Raw genomic sequence first — 23,775 nt, 5'->3', positions numbered from 1 at the left:
TAATCTGTGTATTTCGCTTTATTTTATATGCAATTAATATTTGTCACATAAACTTTATTTAGCAGAATTCCTAGTTTTTTTTCTTTTCGAATTTAAAGCTGAAAAACCACAAGTATCGTCTTATGTGTTCTGCACAAATTAAATTCCCCTGATTTAAAATGCCTTTGATCCAGTAAACTTTGCTGCTATCTTTGTAGCTACGCTATTTCCAGCGCCCTCATACCTTTCTATTAATGAACACTTTCAGCACTAGTTCAAGGGGTTGGACATGGGAATGTGTCACCCCTCATAGATTTCAAGAGAGCGCGTTATTCTTAGTTAATGGGAAAGTGTTTTACTCCTGATGCCGATTTGTAATTATATGGTTGTTACATTCCGGAAAAGCTGCCGAAACTAGATGCAAATGTCAATATTGTAAGACTATAAAAATACACTTGTCTTATAAATAAATAAATACATTGAATGACAAGTTCATGAATAATTCACGCCAAGCCATTGATATTGTTGTCATAATGCCATGTATTTTCTAATAATATTACAAATATGTTGCATGCTCGCCGAGACCAAATTCTAAAACTTTTTAGCTTGTGTAAATGTGTGCAGGTTTGTCAGTGCTTGATTGTGTGAGTGTGTCTGTGGATTTGTGTGTGCGCTTAAATGTGCTTGTGTCTAGTATATTCCCAGTACACTAAAAAGTTGTAAACTGTGGTCTCAAAAATAGCAATCATTATTCCAGGAGTATAGGCTCCCTTATTGCAGTGTGCACACTGTCCACCCCACTTGTAATATTTAAGTTGAATAAATATGACATCCCTCGTTTCCAGCACTGGAACTCCTCGACAGCATCCTCAAGTTCTGCTTCTGCTGATGTCTAGCAGCATGGTGACGTCACCTGCAGTCTTGTCCAGTCCAATGCTTCTTCTCGAGAATTATTGGATTGGAGAGTGCATGTGCAGCAAAATGCCATATTCCTCCAATCAAACGACGCTATCAACAGCATTTGCTAGCAGGACCGAGTTTTACTCTGTTATGGAGACATACACACCTCTAGTGGCTGTCAGGAAGACAACCAAAAGAGGCTTGCTTAAAGGAAAACTCCACTGCTCAAATGTTTCCAATATTTCATTAAAATCTCCCGAATCTTTACTGTATGGTATGTAAGGAGTTATCACTTCTTTTCATTGTGTTAAGGGCCTGTTCCCTTGTTAGTTTACATACTCTCTTTATGTCAGGGGTTCTCAACCCAGTCCTCAAGGACCCCCTACCAGTCCAGGTTTTAGAGATTACCTGGTTGTGTCTAAGGTGTTTTTTTTTTTTTCTTTTCTTAACACCTTAGACACCCAGGTAATCCCTAAATCCTTGACTGGTAGGGGGTCCTGGAGGACTGAGTTGAGAACCACTGCTTTATGTGCTTCAACTAGTTTGTACAGATATCCTCTATTTGTAAACTTGCTGTACATAAAGTCTTATCCTGATTGTACCTGGTTTTCTTGTGATACTATCCTTCTCACTCTTATTAACTAACTATAGGGAAGTCCATCTTCTAGGTGTTGGGGATGATAACTGTTGTAATCCAGCAGGTTGTTTCTGTCTATGGGTTTTGTATAAAGTTTTGTATGTAGCTATATATTTGTGTATCCAAAAAAAGGAACCTTGTATTTGTTGCATGTAATAGTAAATGTAATATTGGGGTGTAATGAGTTCAGCTGATTAAAGAATATATCTAGTTGAGCTCTCGTGCCACCCTAACATACAAACACGTCATCTATGAATTTCTTCTTTTAAGCGGTTCATATATGTGTTGGGACGACATTCGAGCCCATCGCTGTTCCTTTGATCTGCCTGTAGTACTTGCCCTCAAAGAGAAAATAATTCTCTGTGAGCACAAATCTTAGTAAATCCAATATATATCCCTTAGTCTCTGTGTATTGTATTAGATCATTGTCATTATCTAAAGTCCATTTAACCGCTCTGAGTCCTCCCTCATGGTCAATAGATGTGTACAAGGATTGGACATCTAGAGTGACTACCCATATCTCCTCTTGTTCAGTTAAGTGGAAATTTTCGATTAATTTCATAAATTCATTTGTGTATTTAATATAAGACTTCTGTATTGGCACATATTTAATGAGAAACTTGTCCAAGATTTCCGCTGGGGGTTGTAACACAGACCCTGTCTCACTAACTGTTGGTTTCCCCAGTGGGTTTTTGTGTATCTTGGGGAGAGTATAGAATACTAGAATGGTTGGATGTTTTCTGTTCATGTATCCATACTCTCCCTCGGATATTATACCTTTGTGTCTGGCATCCTTATTAAGTACTTTGTAGTGTTGTTTGCAAGCTCTGTGTGGGATCTCTATCCATCAACTGGTAACTTTCCGTGTCATTAAGTTGTCCTCTAATTTCCTTTACATAATAGGACCGATCCATAACCACTAATGCTCCACCTTTATCTGCAGGTTTTATAATGATGGAACTATCCTGCTTTAATTAATTTAAAGTGAACCATTCTTTTTTCGTAAAGTTAGGTGTTTGTTTAAAGCGTTATCCCTTGTTTTTACTTTTCTTCCTATGTTTCTTTATATCCCTTCTAACGAAGTTAGATAATATGTCAATGACTTGATTAACCATATAGGGTATATAGGTACTTTTGGGTTTCAAACCTTTTCATAACGGTAGGGTTATACTTGTTTATGCATTTATGCCTCTATTGAAGTTTAGACTGTGAAGTAACAGGCTATCTTAATACTTATATCAAATGAGAAATTTGTGAAATAAAAAGTTTTTTTAATTATACTTGAGTGCGGTATCACATACTTTTTCTACATGTAATTGAAGGTATTTTTTGGGCGACCTTGATACTAGCACCACCACAGATATGAGCGTGCCAATACATTTTTAATTTTCTATGTAAGCTCGTTTGAGCAGGGTCCTCTTAAACCTATCGTTCCTGTTCGTTTTCTTTAATTGTCCTATTTATAGTTAAATCCCCCCTCTCGTAATATTGTAAAGCATTACGTAATCTGTTGGCAATAATAATATGTGGCTTGAAATATAAATGAGAGACTGGAACTTTTTGGTGGACTGGTATGTGCTGAAAGATAGACATGCACAGGGATAGTCACTAAACCAGGTGTTATAAAGAATTCACTAGGTACATTTCCGATTTGAATCCAAAATAGACAATCAGGTAAAACCCTGTTCCTCAAGTTGACCTTTTCATAAGCACGTTTTGTGAATGACAGGTCTCGTTCTGGAAATTCTATCCTTTGCATTTAATGTTTTACCGTTGCATTAATTATCTTCATTCAGTCCCACTTTGGAGCATTACCCCAATCGAATGACACCATTGTGCTTATTTCAATGCCAGTGCAACTCTGTCAGAATTTAGTGACATTGATGACTAGATTACTTTATTCCCCAAGAAAATCCAGAATGCACTTGCTAGATGCATAGCAGAGTGGCTACATAGCATGCACAGTATTTGCTCTGACTGAGGGCAGGAGAAACATCTATGTGCGGGTTCTTCTGTTCTCTCCTGTCACTCAGTTGTCTGCATAAACGTCTAGAGAACTACAGTATATATATTTTCCTACACTTTAATCTTTAATTTAAAGCACTTGAAGTGAAGGTGTTGGCGGTGGGCAATACCATTAAGATTCACTTTTTTGAGGGGGAAGGGGCTATGTATATGTTTTATTTTAATTTGTTTTAGCAATGGATGGGTTTTAGCAGAACTGCACAAATTAAATTACCTTGCATTTTGACAGCAATGGTTTATGCTGCTAAAAGTATAGTATAGTGAATAACCCTATCGGAGTTCCAGAGTTTAATATGTCAGACATTACCCAAGTTAATTAAATCACTGCCGCAAAGGTCACTTAACTGTTTGTCGGGATTATTGTGTCATTATAGCAATTGGCAATTATGTGAAAGTTCTAATTGCTTATGGAGCCATCTGTTGAGTCTGTCTCTTACATCTCTGCCATAACCTTCAGATTGGGCCAAGGGGAGGATGGCAAATAAAGTTTTAAATGTACAGTGTCACCAGTCTTAACATATTGACATAAATCCAACTGTTGCTTTCATTGTATTTAACGGACTTTCCATATTTGGGATCCAGCACTTCCGCTTACACCTGGGGCTGGGGGAGGATTATTGATCAGGTTTGGGAAACTGAAGCCAAAATAAAGTTACAAATATTGCAGGGCAGAAATTTTTCTTCCAATTTGGCATGCACTGTTTAGTAACTCTGAATGTGATGTCGATAGGGAGTGCTTGATTCTCTCACTCATCATTTGTTATGAACTACACCCATCATCATAGAATAGGCACAAATTGTTTAATTGTGATATTTATCAGTTTTCTTTGTTAAAATTTGTTTATTTGCTTAATTTAAATTTAAAAAAAAAAAATCTTTAGACAATCAATTATCACTAGGCATATTTGATGGTGTCACACATGCTACAATTTAAAGAAATGTTTCCCTTCATCTTAGCATTTTGGGTTTTGTCTTCATTAAGTATCACAAAGTATCTAAAAAGCTTGTCATTTAGTCAGTCCCTGCTCAGGTATCAAAAATAAATGTTTTTGTTCACTTGTGCCATTACAAAGAGAATTTATATTATTTGTATGTCAGACTTATCCCACCTACCGTATATACTCGAGTATAAGCCGAGTTTTTCAGCACATTTTTTGTGCTGAAAAACCCCAACTCGGCTTATACTCGAGTCAATAGTCTGTATTATGGCAATTTGCATTGCCATAATACAGACAGGGGCTGTGGGGGCTGCAGAGAGCGTTACTTACCTTTCCTGCAGCTCCTGTCAGCTCTCTCCTCCTCCGCCGGTCCATTCAGCTCTTCTGTCAGCTCACAGTGTAAATCTCGCGAGAGCCGCGGCTCTCGCGAGATTTACACTGGGAGCTGACCGAGGTGCTGAACAGACCAGCGGAGGAGGAGAGAGCTGACAGGAGCTGCAGGAAAGGTAAGTAACATCTCTCTGCAGCCCCCACAGCCCCCTCCTACACAGTGCCCATCCACTGGACCACCAGGGAAGGAGAGCCCCCCTCCCTGGCCAGCTAGCAAGCAGGGAGGGGGGACGAAAAAATTTATATATAGCAATAATAATAAAAAAAATAAAAATAATAAAATAAAAATAATTATTAAATAAAAAATTATAATAAAATAAAAAAATAATAATAATAAAAAAATTTAATGAAACAAAAAAAATATTAAAATAATAAAAAATAAAAATGCTCACCCCCCACCAAGGCTCTGCATCACACTCTGCATTACACACACACATACACACACTGCATTCATACACACACACTGCATTCATACACACACACTGCACTCATACACACACACACTGCACTCATACACACACACACTGCACTCATACACACACACTGCATTCATACACACACACTGCACTCATACACACACACACTGCATTCATACACACACACTGCACTCATACACACACACACTGCATTCATACACACACACTGCATTCATACACACACACACTGCACTCATACACACAGCATTCTCATACACACACTGCACTCATACACACACTGCACTCATACACACACTGCACTCATACACACACTGCACTCATACACACACTGCACTCATACACACACTACACTCATACACACACTGCACTCATACACACACTGCACTCATACACACACTGCACTCATACACAGCATTCTCATACACACACACTGCACTCATACACACAGCATTCTCATACACACACACTGCATTCATATACACACACTGCATTCATATACACACTGCATTCATATACACACTGCATTCATATACACACTGCACTCATACACACACTGCACTCATACACACTGCATTCTCATACACACACACTGCATTCTCATACACACACACTGCATTCTCATACACACACACTGCATTCTCATACACACACACTCTGCATTCTCATACACACACACTCTGCATTCTCATACACACACTGCATTCATTATATACACACACTGTAAATAAATATGCAATTAATATAATTTTTTAAGGATCTAATTTTATTTAGAAATTTACCAGCAGCTGCTGCATTTCCCACCCTAGTCTTATACTCGAGTCAATAAGTTTTCCCAGTTTTTTGGGGTAAAATTAGGGGCCTCGGCTTATATTCGGGTCGGCTTATACTCGAGTATATACGGTATATGGGCAGTCTAGAAACCGAAATGCCAGCAAGTTCTCTCTGCACGAGAGATACAGCAACCCCGGACTATCGTTTCGGCCTTCTTTTTGCGTGACTTAAATTAAGAAATGACAGCAGGAAAATAAATGTAAAGGTCACACCCAATCAGCCATGAGGTGCCTTTTTTTCTAAGAAAACAATTTCCCCCCCTAGCCTTTCCTCCTAACTAATGTTTTCCATCCCCCTTACTAGTTTTGTAGCTCGCCTCTGCACATTTTCTTCTTTAAAACTGGTTCCCAAAACTCCACTGCATATTCAAGGTGTGGACTTACCATTGATTTGCAAATAGGCAAAATTATATTTGGATCATGTGAATCAAAACCCCTTTTAATACACAAAACACCTTTCCAGCTTTTGCAACGGCAGACCGGCATGGCATATCTTGTTTTTGATCTAGAATTGTTCTCAATTTCTTTTCACTAAAATGTTATCCCTAACTCGACTCCATGTATACATGACATGTGGGTTCCTTTTTACACAATGCATAAGTTTCCATTTATCTGTATTGATTGTCCTCTACTACTTGCCTGCCCAGTCTCCCAATGTATTCAAATCCCTCTGTAAAGAAGTTGTTGTGTTCAGATTGTATTATCTTACCAAGTTTTGTGTCATCTGTAAACACCAACAAAAGACTCTGAATGCCCACTTCAACATTTATAAATAGATTAAAGAGAAGTGTGGCAGAACCCGAGGCACTCCACTTACCACTTTTGTCCAGTTTGAACATTTTCCATTTACAACTACTCTCAGCACTCCAAGAACACAGTTTTTCATCTAAACCAACATATTTTAGTTTTACTAATAACCTTTTGTGCGGAGCAGTATGAAATGTCCTAGCAAAATCCAAGGAGATCATATCTGATGGACCACCCTGATCTATATTTCTACTAACGTCTTTGTATAATGCAATAAAGTTAGTTTGGCATGACCTGTCTTTCGTAAAACCATGTTGATTCCTGCTAATAGTTTTTTTGTTCAAAATTAATTCTTTTAAGTTTAGCCCTTTTAGTTGCCCTTTTGTACAGCCCATATCATTTTTGTTTTTCTTAGTTAATCTTAAGTGATACCATATTATGGTCACTATTTCCCAAGTGCTCCTTCATTTAAATGTTTGAAAATAAGTTAACATTATTAGTTGAGACAGTATCCAGACAAGCATCACGTCTACTAATTGAGACATGGAATTGTCATTTATCAGTTTCAAAAATCTGTTTCTCTGTTATCTGTACTACTATCCCAATTAATGTCTAGATAACTAGATCTTCAAAGATGAAATTTTAATCAAATTACCCAGTTGTGCTGCCTTATTAATTTGAGATAGCAGTTGCTTTTTTCCCCATCAGTATTAATGTTTGGGGGGCTTGTAACCTATTCTTATTATTAATTGTTGTCCCCTGTTTCATCCTTTGCATATTTCTACCTATAAGGCTTCCACATCCTCACCTGTATCATCATCACATGCAATTTCTTTAACACTTGGCTTCAAATCAGGTTTGCTGTAAATACATAGTCTGCCCCCTTTTCAATTTTTTTTTTCTACCCTTTGTAAATAATGTATATCCATTTAGATCAAGCATGTCAAACTCCAAGGCTGACACCGGCCAAACATACAAGGTTTAAGTTTATGTGGCCGCAAAAAAAAAGAAAAACTTCTGGTTTTCATAGAAACGTTGGGTTTATTTTGAAAAGTACAGTTTAAAAAAAAGTTGCCTAACTGACACTGGACGTCCTCACGCTCGTAGTGCTTCAAAGTAAACAAAAGAGAGAATTTATTTTAATGATCACCAGTGTTTCAGTCCAACTACCTTGACTTATAAAGAAAAGTTTGGTAATGGGACTGAAATGGTAAATGTGTGCTGTTGCTTAGCTGTAAATAACATATTACGATATCATGTTGATTTTGAAGTCCTATGAGTGTGTTCTTCACTTTGGCTGAAATCATCAAACTCCCATAGGAAAATATTGGGAGGCTATTGTGCATGTGTGGCAAAAAGCTGAACAGACTATCCTCATCTCAATAGGGAGCATTAAGCACCTATATGCAGACCCAATATAATACACTGCCCCCACCCCCATTCTTATACATTTGCCCAAATCCAATCTAATACACTGCCCCCTCCACCCGATCTAATACACAGCTACTTTATCTAATACACTGCCCCTACTCCCACCACCCCAATTTAATACACTACCCCCTCCAGCCCCTAATTTAATACACTGCCCTCCCCCAAATTTAACACACTGCCCCTACTCCCACCACTCTAATTTAATACACTGCCTTCCCTCCCCCAATTTGATACACTGCCCCCTCCCTCGTCTAATTTAATACACTACCCCCCCTCCCACCACTCTAATACACTGCCCCCTACTCAATACACTGCCCCTTCCCTCCCCCTAATTTAACACACTGACCCCCTACCTCTCCCGAATTATCCTTCCTCCCTCAAATTAATACACTGCTCCTCCTCCCCAATTTGATACACTGACACCTTCCCTCCCCCAAATAAATACTTACCTCCCTCAAATTAAAACACTGCCCATTCCCTCCCCCAATTTGATACACTGCCTCCTCCCTCCACAAATTAATACACTGGCCCCCACCCTTCCCAAATTAATATAGTGGTTCCTCTCTCCCTCAAACGAATACACTGTTCCCCCTCCCCAATTTAATACACTGGCACCCTCCTTCCCTCAAAGCAATACAGTACCTACTACATCTTTCCCTCACATTAATATACTGCCCACTCCCTCCCCCAATTTAATACACTGCCCTTCTCTCTCCCTAAATAAATAAATTGTCCACTACCTACCCCAATTTAATACACTTCCCCCTTCCCTCCGCTAATTATTACAGTGCATATTTCATCCCCAATTTAATACAGTGGCCCCGACCCTTCCCAAATTAATATACTGCCCCCTCTCTCCCTCCATCAAATTAATACACTGCCCAATTTAACACACTACACAGGAAGGTCCCCCAAGCCCCTCTTCTCCTACCTTAAAGGACCACTATAGTGCGAGGAAAACATACTAGTTTTCCTGGCACCATAGTGCCCTGAGGGTGCCCCCACCCTCAGGGCCCCCCTCCTGCCGGGCTCTAGGGGATGGAAGGGGTTAAATTTACCTCTTTCTCCAGCGCCGGGTGGGGAACTCTCCTCCTCCTCCATATCGCCATCATTGACTGAATGCACATGCGCAGCAGCAGGAGCCGCGCGCGCATTTAGCCAGTCCATAGGAAAGCATTCTCAATGCTTTCCTATGGATGCTGGCGTCTTCTCGCTGTGAAAATCACAGTGAGAAGCGTGGAAGCGCCTCTAGCGGCTGTCAATGAGACAGCCACTAGAGGCTGGATTAACCCTATTATAAACAGAGCAGGAGGGAAGGGGGAATGGCTGGCCTTCTCTGCAGACAGACAGCCACTCTGCACTCTTGTGGCCATGGGAAGACCAGAAGCAGACCAGAAATATCTTTTTGCGGCCCCAGGGCAGGCTGGCCGCAAATATACTCATTGTGGGCCGTAAATTTGAAATGTTTGGTTTAAATGAATCCAATCAAGTATTTCATCCTACCAGGTCTCAGTAATCCCAATCATGTCATTTTTCCTGTATGCCAATATCTCAAGCTCCACCCCCTCCATTTACCTACACAAACTTCTTGCATTCCTTGCATTCGCAGCAGGCATTTAAAGTTACCATTTATTCATTGAACTTTATTTTAACAACATTTCATACCTTCTTGCACTGTCTACTAATCTTACCATGCCCCTCATCTCAACCCTCCTGGACTTCAGCTGATTTCCCTCTCTTTTCTATACCATCTCCCTCATTTAACCTTCTTTGGTCCTCTCCCCCACTCCTAGTTTAAATCCCCCTCCAACTTTCTAGCCATTCTCTCCTCCAGCATAAAAGACCCTCTACATTCAGGTGCAATCCAGCTCAACTATAAAGATTATACCTAAGCACAAAACGGCCCAGTGCTCTAAAACCCCCAAACCGTTCTTCCTGCACTAAGACTTCAGCCACTCGTCGACCTCTCTAATCTCCTGCTGCCTTTCCACTTTAGCGTGCAGCACAGCTAAATACCACCTTGGAGGTCCAAATTCCCTGAACTCATTCTTTAAGGTCCTCCATCTTCCTCTAACTTTGTCATTGGTAACTTTATGGACCATGATAGCTGGGTCATCCCCAGCTCATCCAATAATCCCACCACTATGTCAGCAACATGCCGGACTCGAACACCCGGGAGACTGCAAACTGTATGGTTGATGCGATCACAGCAGCAGATTACCCTGTCTACTCTTTTAATAATCGAATCCCCTACCACCACAACCTGCCTAGCCTTTCCTCCATTCTGGATTGTCTCCATGATAGAGTAGCTGTTGCCCAGGTTGTTAGAAGGAGCAGCTTCCTGCAGTACAGCTGATGTGTTATGTATTGTGTTGTGAACATTGTACCTATGTCTTATACTTATGCGACACAGAATCTAAGTATTGTTTTAGCTAATTTGTACTAACAATGCAACTCTTTTGTAATATGTCTGTGGTGTGCTATGGTTTATTATATTTTGTGTTTTATAAAACAAATCTAGCCATATTGTCTTTCTCTACAAACCACACATAAATATGGCAGGTGATGTAAGCTGATTTTCAACCGTTTTTTTTGTATGCAATACATTTTGTTTTTACAAAAATCTATCTGTATGTTGAATTTGTTTTTTTGTGGGTTTTATTTCAGCCAAACCTTGTCTCATTTTAAAGTTATTAGTAAAATAAAGTCTGCGTTACCTCTTCTTTCTGAAAGGCCATCTAAGTGAGAAGTTCATTATCTCCTGCAGTCTAAAACTCAATTTTAACACGGCTCACTATACGTGTAACTTGACCTTCATCTATTAAGTTACGCATCAGTCTGTGTTTGTTAATATTAACATTCTGATAGTACTAAAAGAACATGTTACCAGTGATTTTAATTTGTCCGTTTATGTATCAAACAGCTTTAAAACATAAAATATTTTTAAGGGGGGAAAAAAAAAGGAAGCAAATTTATGAAATCTACTATAAATACCACCAGTTTATTGGTGTTGCTCCTTTAACCCAGTCGGTGTCAGCTTTCTGTCTGTCTCTTATTTAACGTGTTAAGTAGCTCTGCTAATGATCTAGCCCTCTGTGTATCAGTGTCTTGCCTGGATAATGAATAGTTCGCTAGGCTGTTTTATGGATTTAGAAACTCAAATATGAATTGCAATGCAGACTCGCTGGGGAATACACCCAAGCTCGATATAAAAGTCCTGCTAACGCTGTTCATTTATATTGGTGGAGTCCCACAGGAGAAAACGCAATACGGGTTGGTCACAAAGGAAAGCTAAATTAAAACATATCTCTGTGGTGGTTTAATCCCATGGCTTAATCCTGTCTGCGAGATGATTGCAGTTTTATGGAATTACCTTTCTTACCCCATGAGCTCATTAATGACAAATATATTGTCCTTCTTTCTCTGGGTAATCTACTCTCTACAGATGCTCAGCACAGTTGGAAGCGCAGATTTCAATACGACATTAGAAGCAAAGCCAATTACCGTCCAAAGGGTTTATTCACTATATCTGCGATTGCGGATAATCAGCAAACAAAGTGCAAAAATTTAGGTCAGCGTTGTCAACCTCAAAACATTACCCACCTGAGCTTTTTTTTATAGCTTTGCTTTTTTTTTTTTTTTTTTTTTTTACCTAAAATACCCACGTTCTTGTCAATTCTTGGCATTCCTGGTAACATGGCAACTCAAGCTTAAAACCTTGTGGCATTTTCTGTTAGTATGGTGTTGCAAAAGAAGATTGGCAAAAAGGGAGCTTGGAAAGAAAATCCTGGTCTGTGTGTGTTCATGGGGGAGGGAGTCAGTGGCTCCATAAAGTGACATAGACGACCTGTTGGACCCCTGCCTGGTCAGGGCCATGAGGGGGCCCTTAATGCGCTGGCAAGGAGATTATACTCTGCCCCCTCACTACATTGAAGGATGTTACGTACCTTAATATGTGCATCCTTTGCCATCTCCATTTTCCCTCTAAATGTATCATAAGCATTTTTTTATTAAAAAAGAAATTAAGAGAACACTCCAAGCACTATAGCCACTACAATGGAATGTAGTGGTTATGGTACGTGGAATGGCCCTTCAATTATTTAGTTTTAATGACACTAGAGAAAATATGTTTGTAAATAAGGATTACGTGTTTAAATTCTTGAATAGGTAAAGTCTGAAATGATGTTGAAGTTGGCTTCCTATTCGGCCAGCTTCTTATTCACAGGCTAAAGTGAGCTTATTATTCAGTGAGCTCCAATATTCAGTGATAGAAGATAGCTCCTTATTCATCTAACTTTTTTATTCATTCAAAATGTATGGAAATATTATGAACTGTGCAATATAAATAGTACTCGATTGATACAGTATTCATATGCAAGCCATGTTTCTACACATTTCTGATATAATAAAAATACTAAATGTTGTTAGCGACATAAATTAAAGGACCACTCTAGGCACCCAGACCACTTCAGTTTAGTGAAGTGGTCTGGGTGCCAGGTCCAGCTAGCTTTTACCCTTTTTTTTTTATAAACATAGCAGTTTCAGAGAAACTGCTATGTTTATACTGAGGGTTAATCCAGCCTCCAGAGCCTCTAGTGGCTGTCTCATTGACAGCCGCTAGAGGCGCTTGCGTGCTTCTCACTGTGAAAATCACAGTGAGAGCACGCAAGCGTCCATAGGAAAGCATTATGAATGCTTTCCTATGCGACCGGCTGAATGCGAGCGCGGCTCCTGCCGCGCATGCGCATTCAGCCGATGATGTCGCGAGGAAGAAGAGGAGGAGGAGGAAAGCTCCCCGCCCGGCGCTGGAGAAAGAGGTAAGTTTAACCCCTTCCTCCCCCCAGAGCCTGGCGGGAGTGGGTCCCTGAGGGTGGGGGCACCCTCAGGGCACTCTAGTGCCAGAAAAACGAGTACTACTAGAGTGGTCCTTTAAGCTGGCTCATTCAGATTGGCTCGTTTCTGTAAAGTAGAACATTGTATCTTCCACCTCTAAAATAAATAACACATTTGCCACTTAAAGGGGGCATCAAGATGCCACCTTTAAATCAATGCCATTTAAACTAAATCCATCGTGGCCATGTTGGCATTGATTTCCATAAACTGGGGACCCCTCTTTGTCACACAATAATATTTAGCGTGAACCAAACCACAATTTTGGCTAAAAACTCAATGCATTTCAATAGGGATTTCTGAATAAGTAACCAAGGTTTTCTTACAATACCATCTTGGCTCACCCAAAATTCCATTGATTTCAATACACCGGGAAACACTCTGTCATCCATAAACATTTAGCCTGAGCCAAACCACATTTCATATAAATAAAGCTGGCACCAAAGTGGCACCATCGACTCAATGCATTTCAATGGGGATTTTCTGAATACGTTATCAAGGTGCTCTTATATAATACCCATCTTGGCTCACCCAAATGTACATTGATTTAAATACACCCATCTGTATTATACATTGGGATCCAGTGAGCAGCTCACTCATCTTTGTTGTGTGTGTGTAGTGTGTGAATGACACGGTACATAGGCAGTTTCAGGGTTGTAGATAAGTGTTTTAAACATCAGAGAAACATTTATGGGTCGCCACATTTCGGAACACTTATGTGAATCGACTGGCCCTTTATATTAGGCTATTCAGGTATCACCTGAGATTTTGGAGCCTGAACTCGTCTGAAGTGGCAGTGGTGCATTGGCAATCTATGGCCATCCACACTGTGAACATGAAACCATGATACACGTGTCATTAAGCCAAGGGTACATATAACCTAACAGCTCTTGATGGTAAACAATAACCGATGATGTGATGCCAACTTATAGCTTGCATGACATCAATAGTATTTATATACCACAAGAACTGTGTATAAAATAATGTACTATATTCAATGTGGTAATTACGGGGGCTACCACAATGCCCTTCACCTATTCAGTAATCCCCATTTAAATAACCTAATGCCCTTCACCTATTCAGTAATCCCCATTGAAATGCAGTGAGTTGATGGTGCCAGGTTTTGATATATAAAGTGCTTTGGCTCAGGCTGAATGTTGTTGGATGACATAGACGGTTTTTCGGTCTATTGATACCAATGGCAATTTGGGTCACCCAATATGATTGGAAAACATTGGCTAATTATTCAGAAATCCCCATTGAAATGCATTGAGTTGATGGTGCCAGTTTTTTTTTTTTTATATAAAACGTGCTTTGACTCACGCTAAATATTATTGTATGACAAAGATGGATGTCCAGTGTTTAGAAATCAATGCCAACATGGCCAGCACGGATTTGCAGGTGACATCTTGATGCCCCCTTTAAGTGGCAAATGTGTTCTTTATTTTCGAGGCGGTAGATACAATGTTCTACTTTACAGAAACAAGAGCCAATGTGAATGAGCCAAATTTATGTCGCTAATAACATTTATTATTCCTTTTATTGTTTTCATTTATTATTATATCAGACATGTGTAGAAATATGGTTTGTGTATGAATGCTGTATTAATCAAGTAATAATTATAATGCACAGTTCATAATATTTCCATACATTTTGAATGAATAAAAAAGTTAGATGAATAAGAAGCTATCTTCTATCACTGAATAAGAAGCTCCCCGAATAATAAGCTCTCTTCAGCCTGCAAATAAGAAGCTGGCAGAATAAGAAGCTAACTTCAACATCATAAGTCTAAATTATATTCAGCACTCTGTATTTTTGGCTGAAAATCTTATTGGTTTTTTTTTTTTTTTTTTTTTTAAACTCTACAGTTAGGTCATAATATTCATCATATTAACTGTGTGAATGGAAGGAGCTGTGTGTAATTTGTTCATAAAAATGCTACTCTGGGGTTTATTCACTAAATCATTAATCATCAAACATGTATCCCTGACCCCTATAGTGTTAAAAACACAGTCTAGCCCCCCGGCCCTCCTAAATATAGTAAAATCTTACCTTCATTCCAGTGTGCTGCTGATGGCTCTGTCCCTTATCTGCCTCTTTGGCTGACATCTTCAGAAGTGGTGATCTGAGCCAATCACAATGCATTCCCATAGGACAGCATTGGATTGGCTGAGCTTGCAAAGTAGGTGGATCAGGGGCCAGAGCCAGCACAAGCCAACCACAACACTGGCCTATCAACATCTCCTCATTGAGATGCATTCAATCAATGCATCTCTATGAGGAAATTCAGTGTCTCCTTGCAGAGGGTGGAGACTTAACGGTAATGCTGCACACTGTGCAGCACTGTCCCAGGAAGCAAATCTAGTAGCCATCTGAGGAGTGGCCAGTGGAGGTATCACTAGGCTATAATGTAAGCACTGCATTTTCTCTAAAAAAGACTGTGTTCACTACAAAAAGCCTGAAGGGACACACTTCACACTTTCAGAAGTAAAGCCTAATGAGAAACCTTTGCAAACACCAAAGCTCAGCTTTCAAATGTTTATAAATCACAGTGACGTTAGGGGAAACAGTTTGACTCTCTATGTCCAAGCAATGATTCTCTTTTTCATTAGCAGTTTATTTGAAACAAGTATCTGTCAACTAAATTTAATCCAGCTGAGGAAAGATGTCAATGGTTAATTTTAGTATTACATATTTTACTATATTTTTATTTCAAAGAAGCTTTGTTAATCACCTTGGACACCTTAACCATTTATTTTAAGCAATTGACTCCATTTAATGAACTATTAGCTTATTTTTTTTGTAAACGGAATCAACAGAACAGCAACACAATCAATGCTCCCGTTGAGAAACTCTTTTAAAGTTCCGAGCAACTGCTACTTTTGCTTCTGACTATCAACGCTCAATGAATTATTGCAAGGGGGAAGCAGGAGCAGTTACAGGAATGTATCTCTTCTAGACCAGGTTGATCTTGAGCTTAAAGTAGACTGACAAGGGAAGGTGTTTTCGTTTTCTTTCTACAGTATCCATGATAAAGCCCATGTGAATCATTTTCCATGTGGTGTCAAAGGGTCATCTTCCAAGCTGGAGTCAAGGTTCCCTCTCGATTTCATGCTGAACTCTTTATGAAACACTTTAATTTGGAAAGGCTGTAGCTATAAAAATCAGTTTGTTCAGGAGGATACACAAGGTCTCTTGTCTTCCTGGATTCCTTGGGCTGTGTGTATGTGATTACACACCCCTTTATCTACTTATTTGAATCTATCAGGACGATGACCACATGCTAATGCCTTATGGTTAGAGTAGAAAGTAACATCTCACTTGTTTTACATCTTTTTTTTTTTTCTTTTTCTTTTAATGAGCCATATTAACCTTTGGATTTTGTTCTATGATGTTTGTACATCACAGCCCTCTACTGGATAATTGTAAACACGGTACTTAGCTTGTAACGTGCCTCTGTGACTACCCTAGTTCATATTAGAGCAAATGGAAAGAAGATATTTGTGACCACACGAGAGTATCTCGTTGCACTGCATGACGATGCAGAGTATGCCTATACATTTATTAGTAAAAGGACTTTGTTGACCTAATAGTAAGGAGAGAGCTGGAGTATTGTGGTCAGAGACGTGTAACTCTGCTTCCCGTTTACACTGGAATTTCCATGTAAAAATAGTTGAGTACGAACTCATTAAATATGTGAAATTCATAAGGTTTCACATATCAGATTTACAAAGTAAGTTTGTTTTAGACAGAACGTGGCCACACCATGAGCGACATTACAAGGATTCTTCTTTACTTGCGTACGTGTGGGTTATCCACTAATCCGGGAATTGTGGAGGATTGACAGGGGGATTGCTAATTCTGTGTCAAAATAGCAGAGTTGGACAAATAGCTGATTTCCAATTCATTTACTTTGGCTTCAGATTTGTAATTCTTTTGTCCATTTTCTAAAAAAAAAAAAAAAAATTACACTGGAGCCTGAATGAGGAGTCCATAGCTGATTTTTAGAGTTTAATGCAGTTATTGGGGAGGGGGTTCTACCTGATTGCAAGGGCACATCTCACATTTCTTTATGGTTGTGATCATTGCCAGTTGGGGGCTGAGATGAGAGCACCTGCCCCGTGTTTCACTTGTTTTCCTTCCAAAAAAGTTTTTTTTTTTATGCGAAAATAGCAAGAAGTGATTCAATTCTGTATGCCTCTTGCTAGCCACTACACAAGAAAACTGGTTAAGCATGGCATTATGTATGGGAGAGTTGCATCGTAGATGCAACTATTCAACTAAAATTAGCATTATTTGAACAAAAATAGAATGTTTTGTGGAAAATATGACAGTAAACCAGTTTGAGATTCTTCCAATCACTGGAGCGGTATGGAAAACAATATTTTAGGATTTCTCCTATTAAGAGATGTTGTTTTGGTAACAGACTAATACATTTATTTTGTATCTTGAAGGAAACAGAAAATACATGGAGGTAACAAGCCTCCACAACCACAGCAGAATGATCACCAACCGGTTATTGCCAAACACAACACCAGGGAGCACCAAAAGCAATACCAAGGAAGCCAAGCACCACCCTCCTCAGGCAAGCAGGGCCACCATGGCTATAGCCAAAATCGCCGATGGCACAACAACCAGAAGCACCTGCCAAACAACAATGACTTACAGAGGCACGCCAAAGACACGGACAGTTTGAAAATAGAGGACACATCTGTTTGCACTGTACACATACCGTTAGAAATCCACAGGAGCACAGAGACATCAGAACGGATATCAACCAGTGGCACAGACTCCGAAACAAAGCGGAAAGACAGTATTCAGAATCAGGACCGAGACAGGCCCAAAGTCAACCTACTGCAATCTTCCAAAGACAGGCTGCGGAGACGGCTAAAAGAAAAGGTAGGAAGAGGCACTTCTGTGCAAGAAGGGTAGCTAGAATGTTGTGTATTCCCGTGACTTTTAGGTGTTTTTTGTATATATATATATATATTACAGTAATGTAAATGACATTTGTCTAAACCTTAAAGGTTTGTCTTTTTAAAGGAGTAAATCTAAAACATTAAAACGCAAAAAACATTGTGTGTAGAAACAATAGCATTGTTTAAAACCATAAAAGCTTCCTGCATTTGATGAAACATATTGAAAAGACGTGATCATGCACGTTAAAGTTCATCTGTGCCTAAAATTGAAAATAAACAATATAAAGCCGCATCAAACTCCAATATACGTTATACAGTACAATAGTAGTGGGGGGGAGAGCAAAATGTGTTAATCACCGCAATGAAATTAAGCACATCGTAATAAGTAGTTCAACAGGAATCTGATAATGTCCCAGATAAGAAAACAAATCTTATCTACTTAGCTAGATAGTAATATTGGCTTTCTCCATAGATGTTTGTCAAAATAGCACTGTTTTTAGAAAAGAATGTTCTCAACCCAGGACTCGAGGAACACCAGCAATCCAGGATTTAAACCGTTCCAAATTCTGTTTTGATTGGATACCCAAACCGGTTGCTGTATTTGGAAGACTGCACCATACTCTGCACCCCCCCCCGCCCCCCTTTTCTTTGAAAGTTCCTTATATCAAAGCTATTTGCCCGTGTTTGTGAGACAGTTTATTGTGAAAGCCGATGTAGTGTAATAGGATGGTCAATGTCAAGCATTAGTTTAAAAAAAAAAAAAAGTATAAAATATGTTGTTAAATGTGATATATACTGTTCCAATAACTACTGTATAATTTTCATAAGGTTAAAATTCTGAGTTTATTGAATACGCTTGTTACAGGTTTCCACTGGGAGTAGTGAATTCCTTTTTGGTGTAATTACAGAGGCCTGTTTGTACAGTTCTGTATCTTCCTGCAGCTGATAAAGAATACATAACGATGAAAACATCCTGTTAGTGAACACTGTGTATGTGGATGGCAGTGTAAATACAAGGCAGAGAGAAAAATAAGTCCTATATTCAGGCAAATTCAATGGTTTACATGGGAACTCTTACTCATAGTGGATTTGAAATGTACATTTAATAACAAAAATGGCGCAATGACACAATGGGCTAAACAAAATATAACATTTATGGTTTTCACATTTTATGATATTTTTCATCAAATGGTTTAGTTAAAATAAGTGAGTGTAAAGCAGGTGCCTGATACAAGACTGCTCAGTGATCCCAGAATGCTTAGTGATTAGATCTGGGCTGTTTACAGAGCATTAAGGTAAGGAACACTTAGATTTTTAAAGTATAATATGCCAGTGTTAGAGCAATTTATTGTTTTACATTTAATCTGAACAAATTATTATTTGCATTATTGAACAAATTGAATGTATTGATGGGGGGGAGGGGGGGAGTCAGATGGTTTGTTAAAATTTTGCTGAAGAAGATGAAAACAATGCTTAATAATTGGTTTATTCAACTTTTTTTATTTATTTTTTATATATATATATATATATTTTTGTGTGTGTGTGTCAACTCATGGTTATGCTTTACCGTGACAACAGAGCCACACATGCAAACTGTACATACTATAGCATACATAAGCACTCGGTCAGAGAGATTAGGGTAACACAGAGGTTCCCAAACTTTTTAGGTTCAAGGCGCCCTTAATATTTCAGTATTTTTCCAAGGCACCCCAGGTTGTATATCTGTACAGCGCTGCGGCATTTACTGGCGCTATAGTGTAATGTACAGTGTAGGTGTTTGGAAGGGTGCTTGTATATAGTTATTGTGTTTTAATACAGTGGTGTGTTTGTATGTAATGTTTGAGTGAAGGGGTTTGTTTGTATATATTTTTTTGAGTTTGAATGCAGGGGTGTGTTTGTATGTAATATTTGTGTTAGGTTGCAGGTGCGTGCTTGTATGTTGTGCTGGTGTTTAACTGCACATACACTACCACCTACATACATACATACATACACAGATATTCATGCGCATTAACTCACAGATGCATATAAATACACTGACACATACACACAAATTCATATAGACACCAACACATGCGCACATATAGATGCACACATATAGTTACACACACATTAATACACGACAAATACACATGCACCCTGACACACACAAACATTGATACATGCCCATTCCATGACACAGATACACACACTGACATAAAAACACACCTCCTGACACACATGTACATACACAGATGTGTGCACAGACACAGAAGCACACTGATATACATATATATATACATACACACACACACACTTTTTTTTTTAATATCCCCAGCATCCCTCCAGCTTACCTTATGTGCCAGGAGGGAGGCTTGGAGTCTCCTCTCCTCCCGCGCTTATAGCCTGGAGAAAAAAAGAAAAATCAAACTCCAATGTCTAGTTTGTCTGAAATGGTTAACAAGAAATGCCTCCCGAACTCCAGCAGCAAAAATATTTTTCACCAGGTGATCAAGACCTATGACATTTTTACATCTGAAATTGTTATAATCCTCTAATTCTTTGTTATCAAGGAAGGCATCGGTATTGGATGAAGAGAAGTCCTTTTAGAATGTTACCTGTTATAACAATAATAAATAAGGTCACACACAAAATAGATATGGAATCGCCTTTCCAATAACCCCCTTCGCCATCTGTAAAATTATATGAAGGAAAAGAATGTCTGTAGACCTTAAATATAAATCTGCATTGTAACCATATCCTTTCACATGTATCTCTTATACAGATTTATCAGATTCAGTTCAGAGGTGTAGGATTTTTTTAAAAAATATACTAGTCCAAGGAACTGAGGAAGTAGCCCAATCTACTTGTCCATGGTGACAATCTACTTCTCCTGATACAAAATAATTTCAATTACAAAAATTAGTGCCCCTACCAAGAGCCCTGACCTGGACATTGACCTGGCTATTTGCTAAACTCTTTTCACAAGTTAAATCTGAAAACAGAGACAAAATCTAATCTGGAACCATTTTCTAACTCTGTTTAGTCACAACGTAACTATTTGTGCCTTTTTATTAAGTTCAGAGTTTTGTGAATTACCCTGAGTGTTTCACCCTCTGTCCTACCATAGTCTCTCCCTTTGTCCTAGTGTGTCCTTGGTGTGTACGATGTTTGTGTAATGTTTGCTTACTGTATTGTGTGTGTGCTGACTGTGTTTAATGCGTGGTGTGTGCTTGCTCTCTGTGTAATGTTGGCTGTGTGTGATGTGTGCATGGCGTTTGTTGGCTGTGCGTGGTGTGTTGGCTGTGTGTGAAGTGTGCATGGCGTGTGTTGGCTGTGTGTGAAGTGTGCATGGCGTGTGTTGGCTGTGTGTGAAGTGTGCATGGCGTGTGTTGACTGTGTGTGAAGTGTGCATGGCGTGTGTTGACTGTGTGTGAAGTGTGCGTGGCGTGTGTTGGCTGTGTGTGAAGTGTGCGTGGCGTGTGTTGGCTGTGTGTGAAGTGTGCGTGGCGTGTGTTGGCTGTGTGTGAAGTGTGCGTGGCGTGTGTTGGCTGTGTGTGAAGTGTGCGTGGCGTGTGTTGGCTGTGTGTGAAGTGTGCGTGGCGTGTGTTGGCTGTGTGTGAAGTGTGCGTGGCGTGTGTTGGCTGTGTGTGAAGTGTGCGTGGCGTGTGTTGGCTGTGTGTGAAGTGTGCGTGGCGTGTGTTGGCTGTGTGTGAAGCGTGTGTTGGCTGTGTGTGAAGTGTGTTGGCTGTGTGTGATGTGTGCGTGGCGTGTGTCGGCTGTGTGTGATGTGTGCGTGGCGTGTGTCGGCTGTGTGTGATGTGTGCGTGGCGTGTGTCGGCTGTGTGTGATGTGTGTGTGTGTGTGATGCGTGTCGGCTGTGTGTGGGGCGTGTCGGCTGTGTGCGGGGCGTGTGTCGGCTGTGTGCGGGGCGTGTGTCGTGTGTCGGCTGTGATGTATGTGTGTGCTGGCTGTCTGTGATTGTGATACAATTTCTGATCTAAACTCACATACAATTACCCATACATGCACACACACTCACCCATACATGCACAAACTACACGTTATCTGACACTCACTGACAGCACCGTCACATTAAGTATTACAAACTTCGCAAGGCAGCCCTTGGCTTATCCACCACAGGGCTGAAAATTATTTAAAAAATGCTTTGCGCCAGGCAAAATTCACCACCCCTTCAATTTAAACAACCTGACCTAACTGGTGATATTCATTCATCTCACAAATTGATATGCATCAAAACATTCTGTTTTTTGCTGTCTCTTCCTTATAAACCAGAAGCCAAACTTGGCATAATGAGGGAGAAGTCTTACCATCAAGCCGGTGTCACGGCCCCTTACAAAACAATGAACAAGGCCCTCCATGACACAAGTCTTGAATTTGTTTATTTGTTGGTTGAGGTGTTTGCCAATAAATGTGTGTGATTTATCAAATCTGGCATTGAGATACTAAATATATTTCAGGAAAACTGCTACTATTTTTGTGAAAATTATGTGATGTAACACTGCTACAGGTTGTTTATAAAAAGTGACAAATAAGAGTAGAAAATGTAACAAAACACCTAATACTACATAAGAAGGACATTGCATCATCTCTCTTGTTCAGGTCAGTGTATTTAAAACATAGTTTATTCATAAAATAAGCTATAACTACTGTGCTATCATGACTTCACGCAAAGTCACAGATTCTGCTGATTGTTTTGTTTCCCCCCTCCACTTACTAGGAAGAAGTTGCGGTTGAATCCACAAATCCTCAAAAGACCAAAATGGACAAACTTATAGAAATCTTAAACAGTATGCGAAATAACAGTAGTGATGTGGACTATAAACTGACCTCGTTCATGGAAGAGGCACAGAATTCAGCAAACTCAGAGGAAATGCTTGGAGAAATTGTAAAGACTATTTATCAAAAAGCTGTGACAGACAGAAGCTTTGCACACACAGCCGCCAAACTCTGCGACAAAATGGCGTTGTTTATGGTTGAAGGTACCAAATTTCGAAGTCTACTACTCAACATGTTACAGGTAATTCTAATGGAATACGCATTTTGCTTGCCAACATCTACAGAACTGTTACAAGTAGAAAGCATTCGGTAAAGCAATTGCTGGGTAGATACAAAGACAGATGTACAGACACATAAAGACTGATAGATACAATGATGGATTGATACAAGAGATAAATGTATACAACGATGGAGGCTGACACATATGGAGATAGACAGACACAACAATATAGCCACAAATAAAGACCTACAAAGATACATGGATTTATAGAATAAAGGTGACACCGTAGATAACAAAATGGGTATATATAAAGATGGATTGATACTAAGATCCATAGGAACAATGATATATAATGGATACAGAAATAGACTAAGAGATTACACAAATAGATTAGCTAGATAAATAGGAACAAAGATAGATTGATACAGCAAGGGTGGATTGTACATAATACATTTAGACTAATACAAAGATCAATACTTACAAATATAGGTTTTTTTTTCTATGTGTGTGTGTGTATATATATATATAATATTGATTAACTGTATGGTAAGTACTATACACAGTTTTTGTTTATAAGAAGGTGTTGCTAAAGTTGATACATTTTTCTCTCATTGATTATGCAGACAGATACAAAAAATATATTTTTTTTTAAT

General features: G+C 39.2%; 1 protein-coding gene across 4 annotated transcripts in view; it reads left to right on the top strand.

Annotated features, from left to right (window-relative positions):
- CTIF (cap binding complex dependent translation initiation factor) overlaps positions 1-23,775 on the top strand; it is a 225,112-nt gene that overhangs the window by 141,239 nt on the left and 60,098 nt on the right. For all 4 annotated transcript variants that reach the window (XR_010090873.1, XM_063453862.1, XM_063453861.1 and 1 more), the window contains exons 8-9: positions 17,659-18,103; positions 22,844-23,143. Coding sequence is in view for 3 of the 4 variants with exons in the window: in XM_063453862.1 (XP_063309932.1) it covers positions 17,659-18,103; positions 22,844-23,143 (745 nt within the window). In the remaining variant the exon portion in view is untranslated. The remainder of the gene's footprint in view (positions 1-17,658; positions 18,104-22,843; positions 23,144-23,775) is intronic.

The sequence above is a fragment of the Pelobates fuscus genome, chromosome 5 (assembly GCF_036172605.1).
Source record: "Pelobates fuscus isolate aPelFus1 chromosome 5, aPelFus1.pri, whole genome shotgun sequence".
Taxonomy (NCBI): domain Eukaryota; kingdom Metazoa; phylum Chordata; class Amphibia; order Anura; family Pelobatidae; genus Pelobates; species Pelobates fuscus.
The sequence above is the reverse complement of the archived record's forward strand: the minus strand, read 5'-3'. Positions and strand labels throughout refer to the sequence as shown.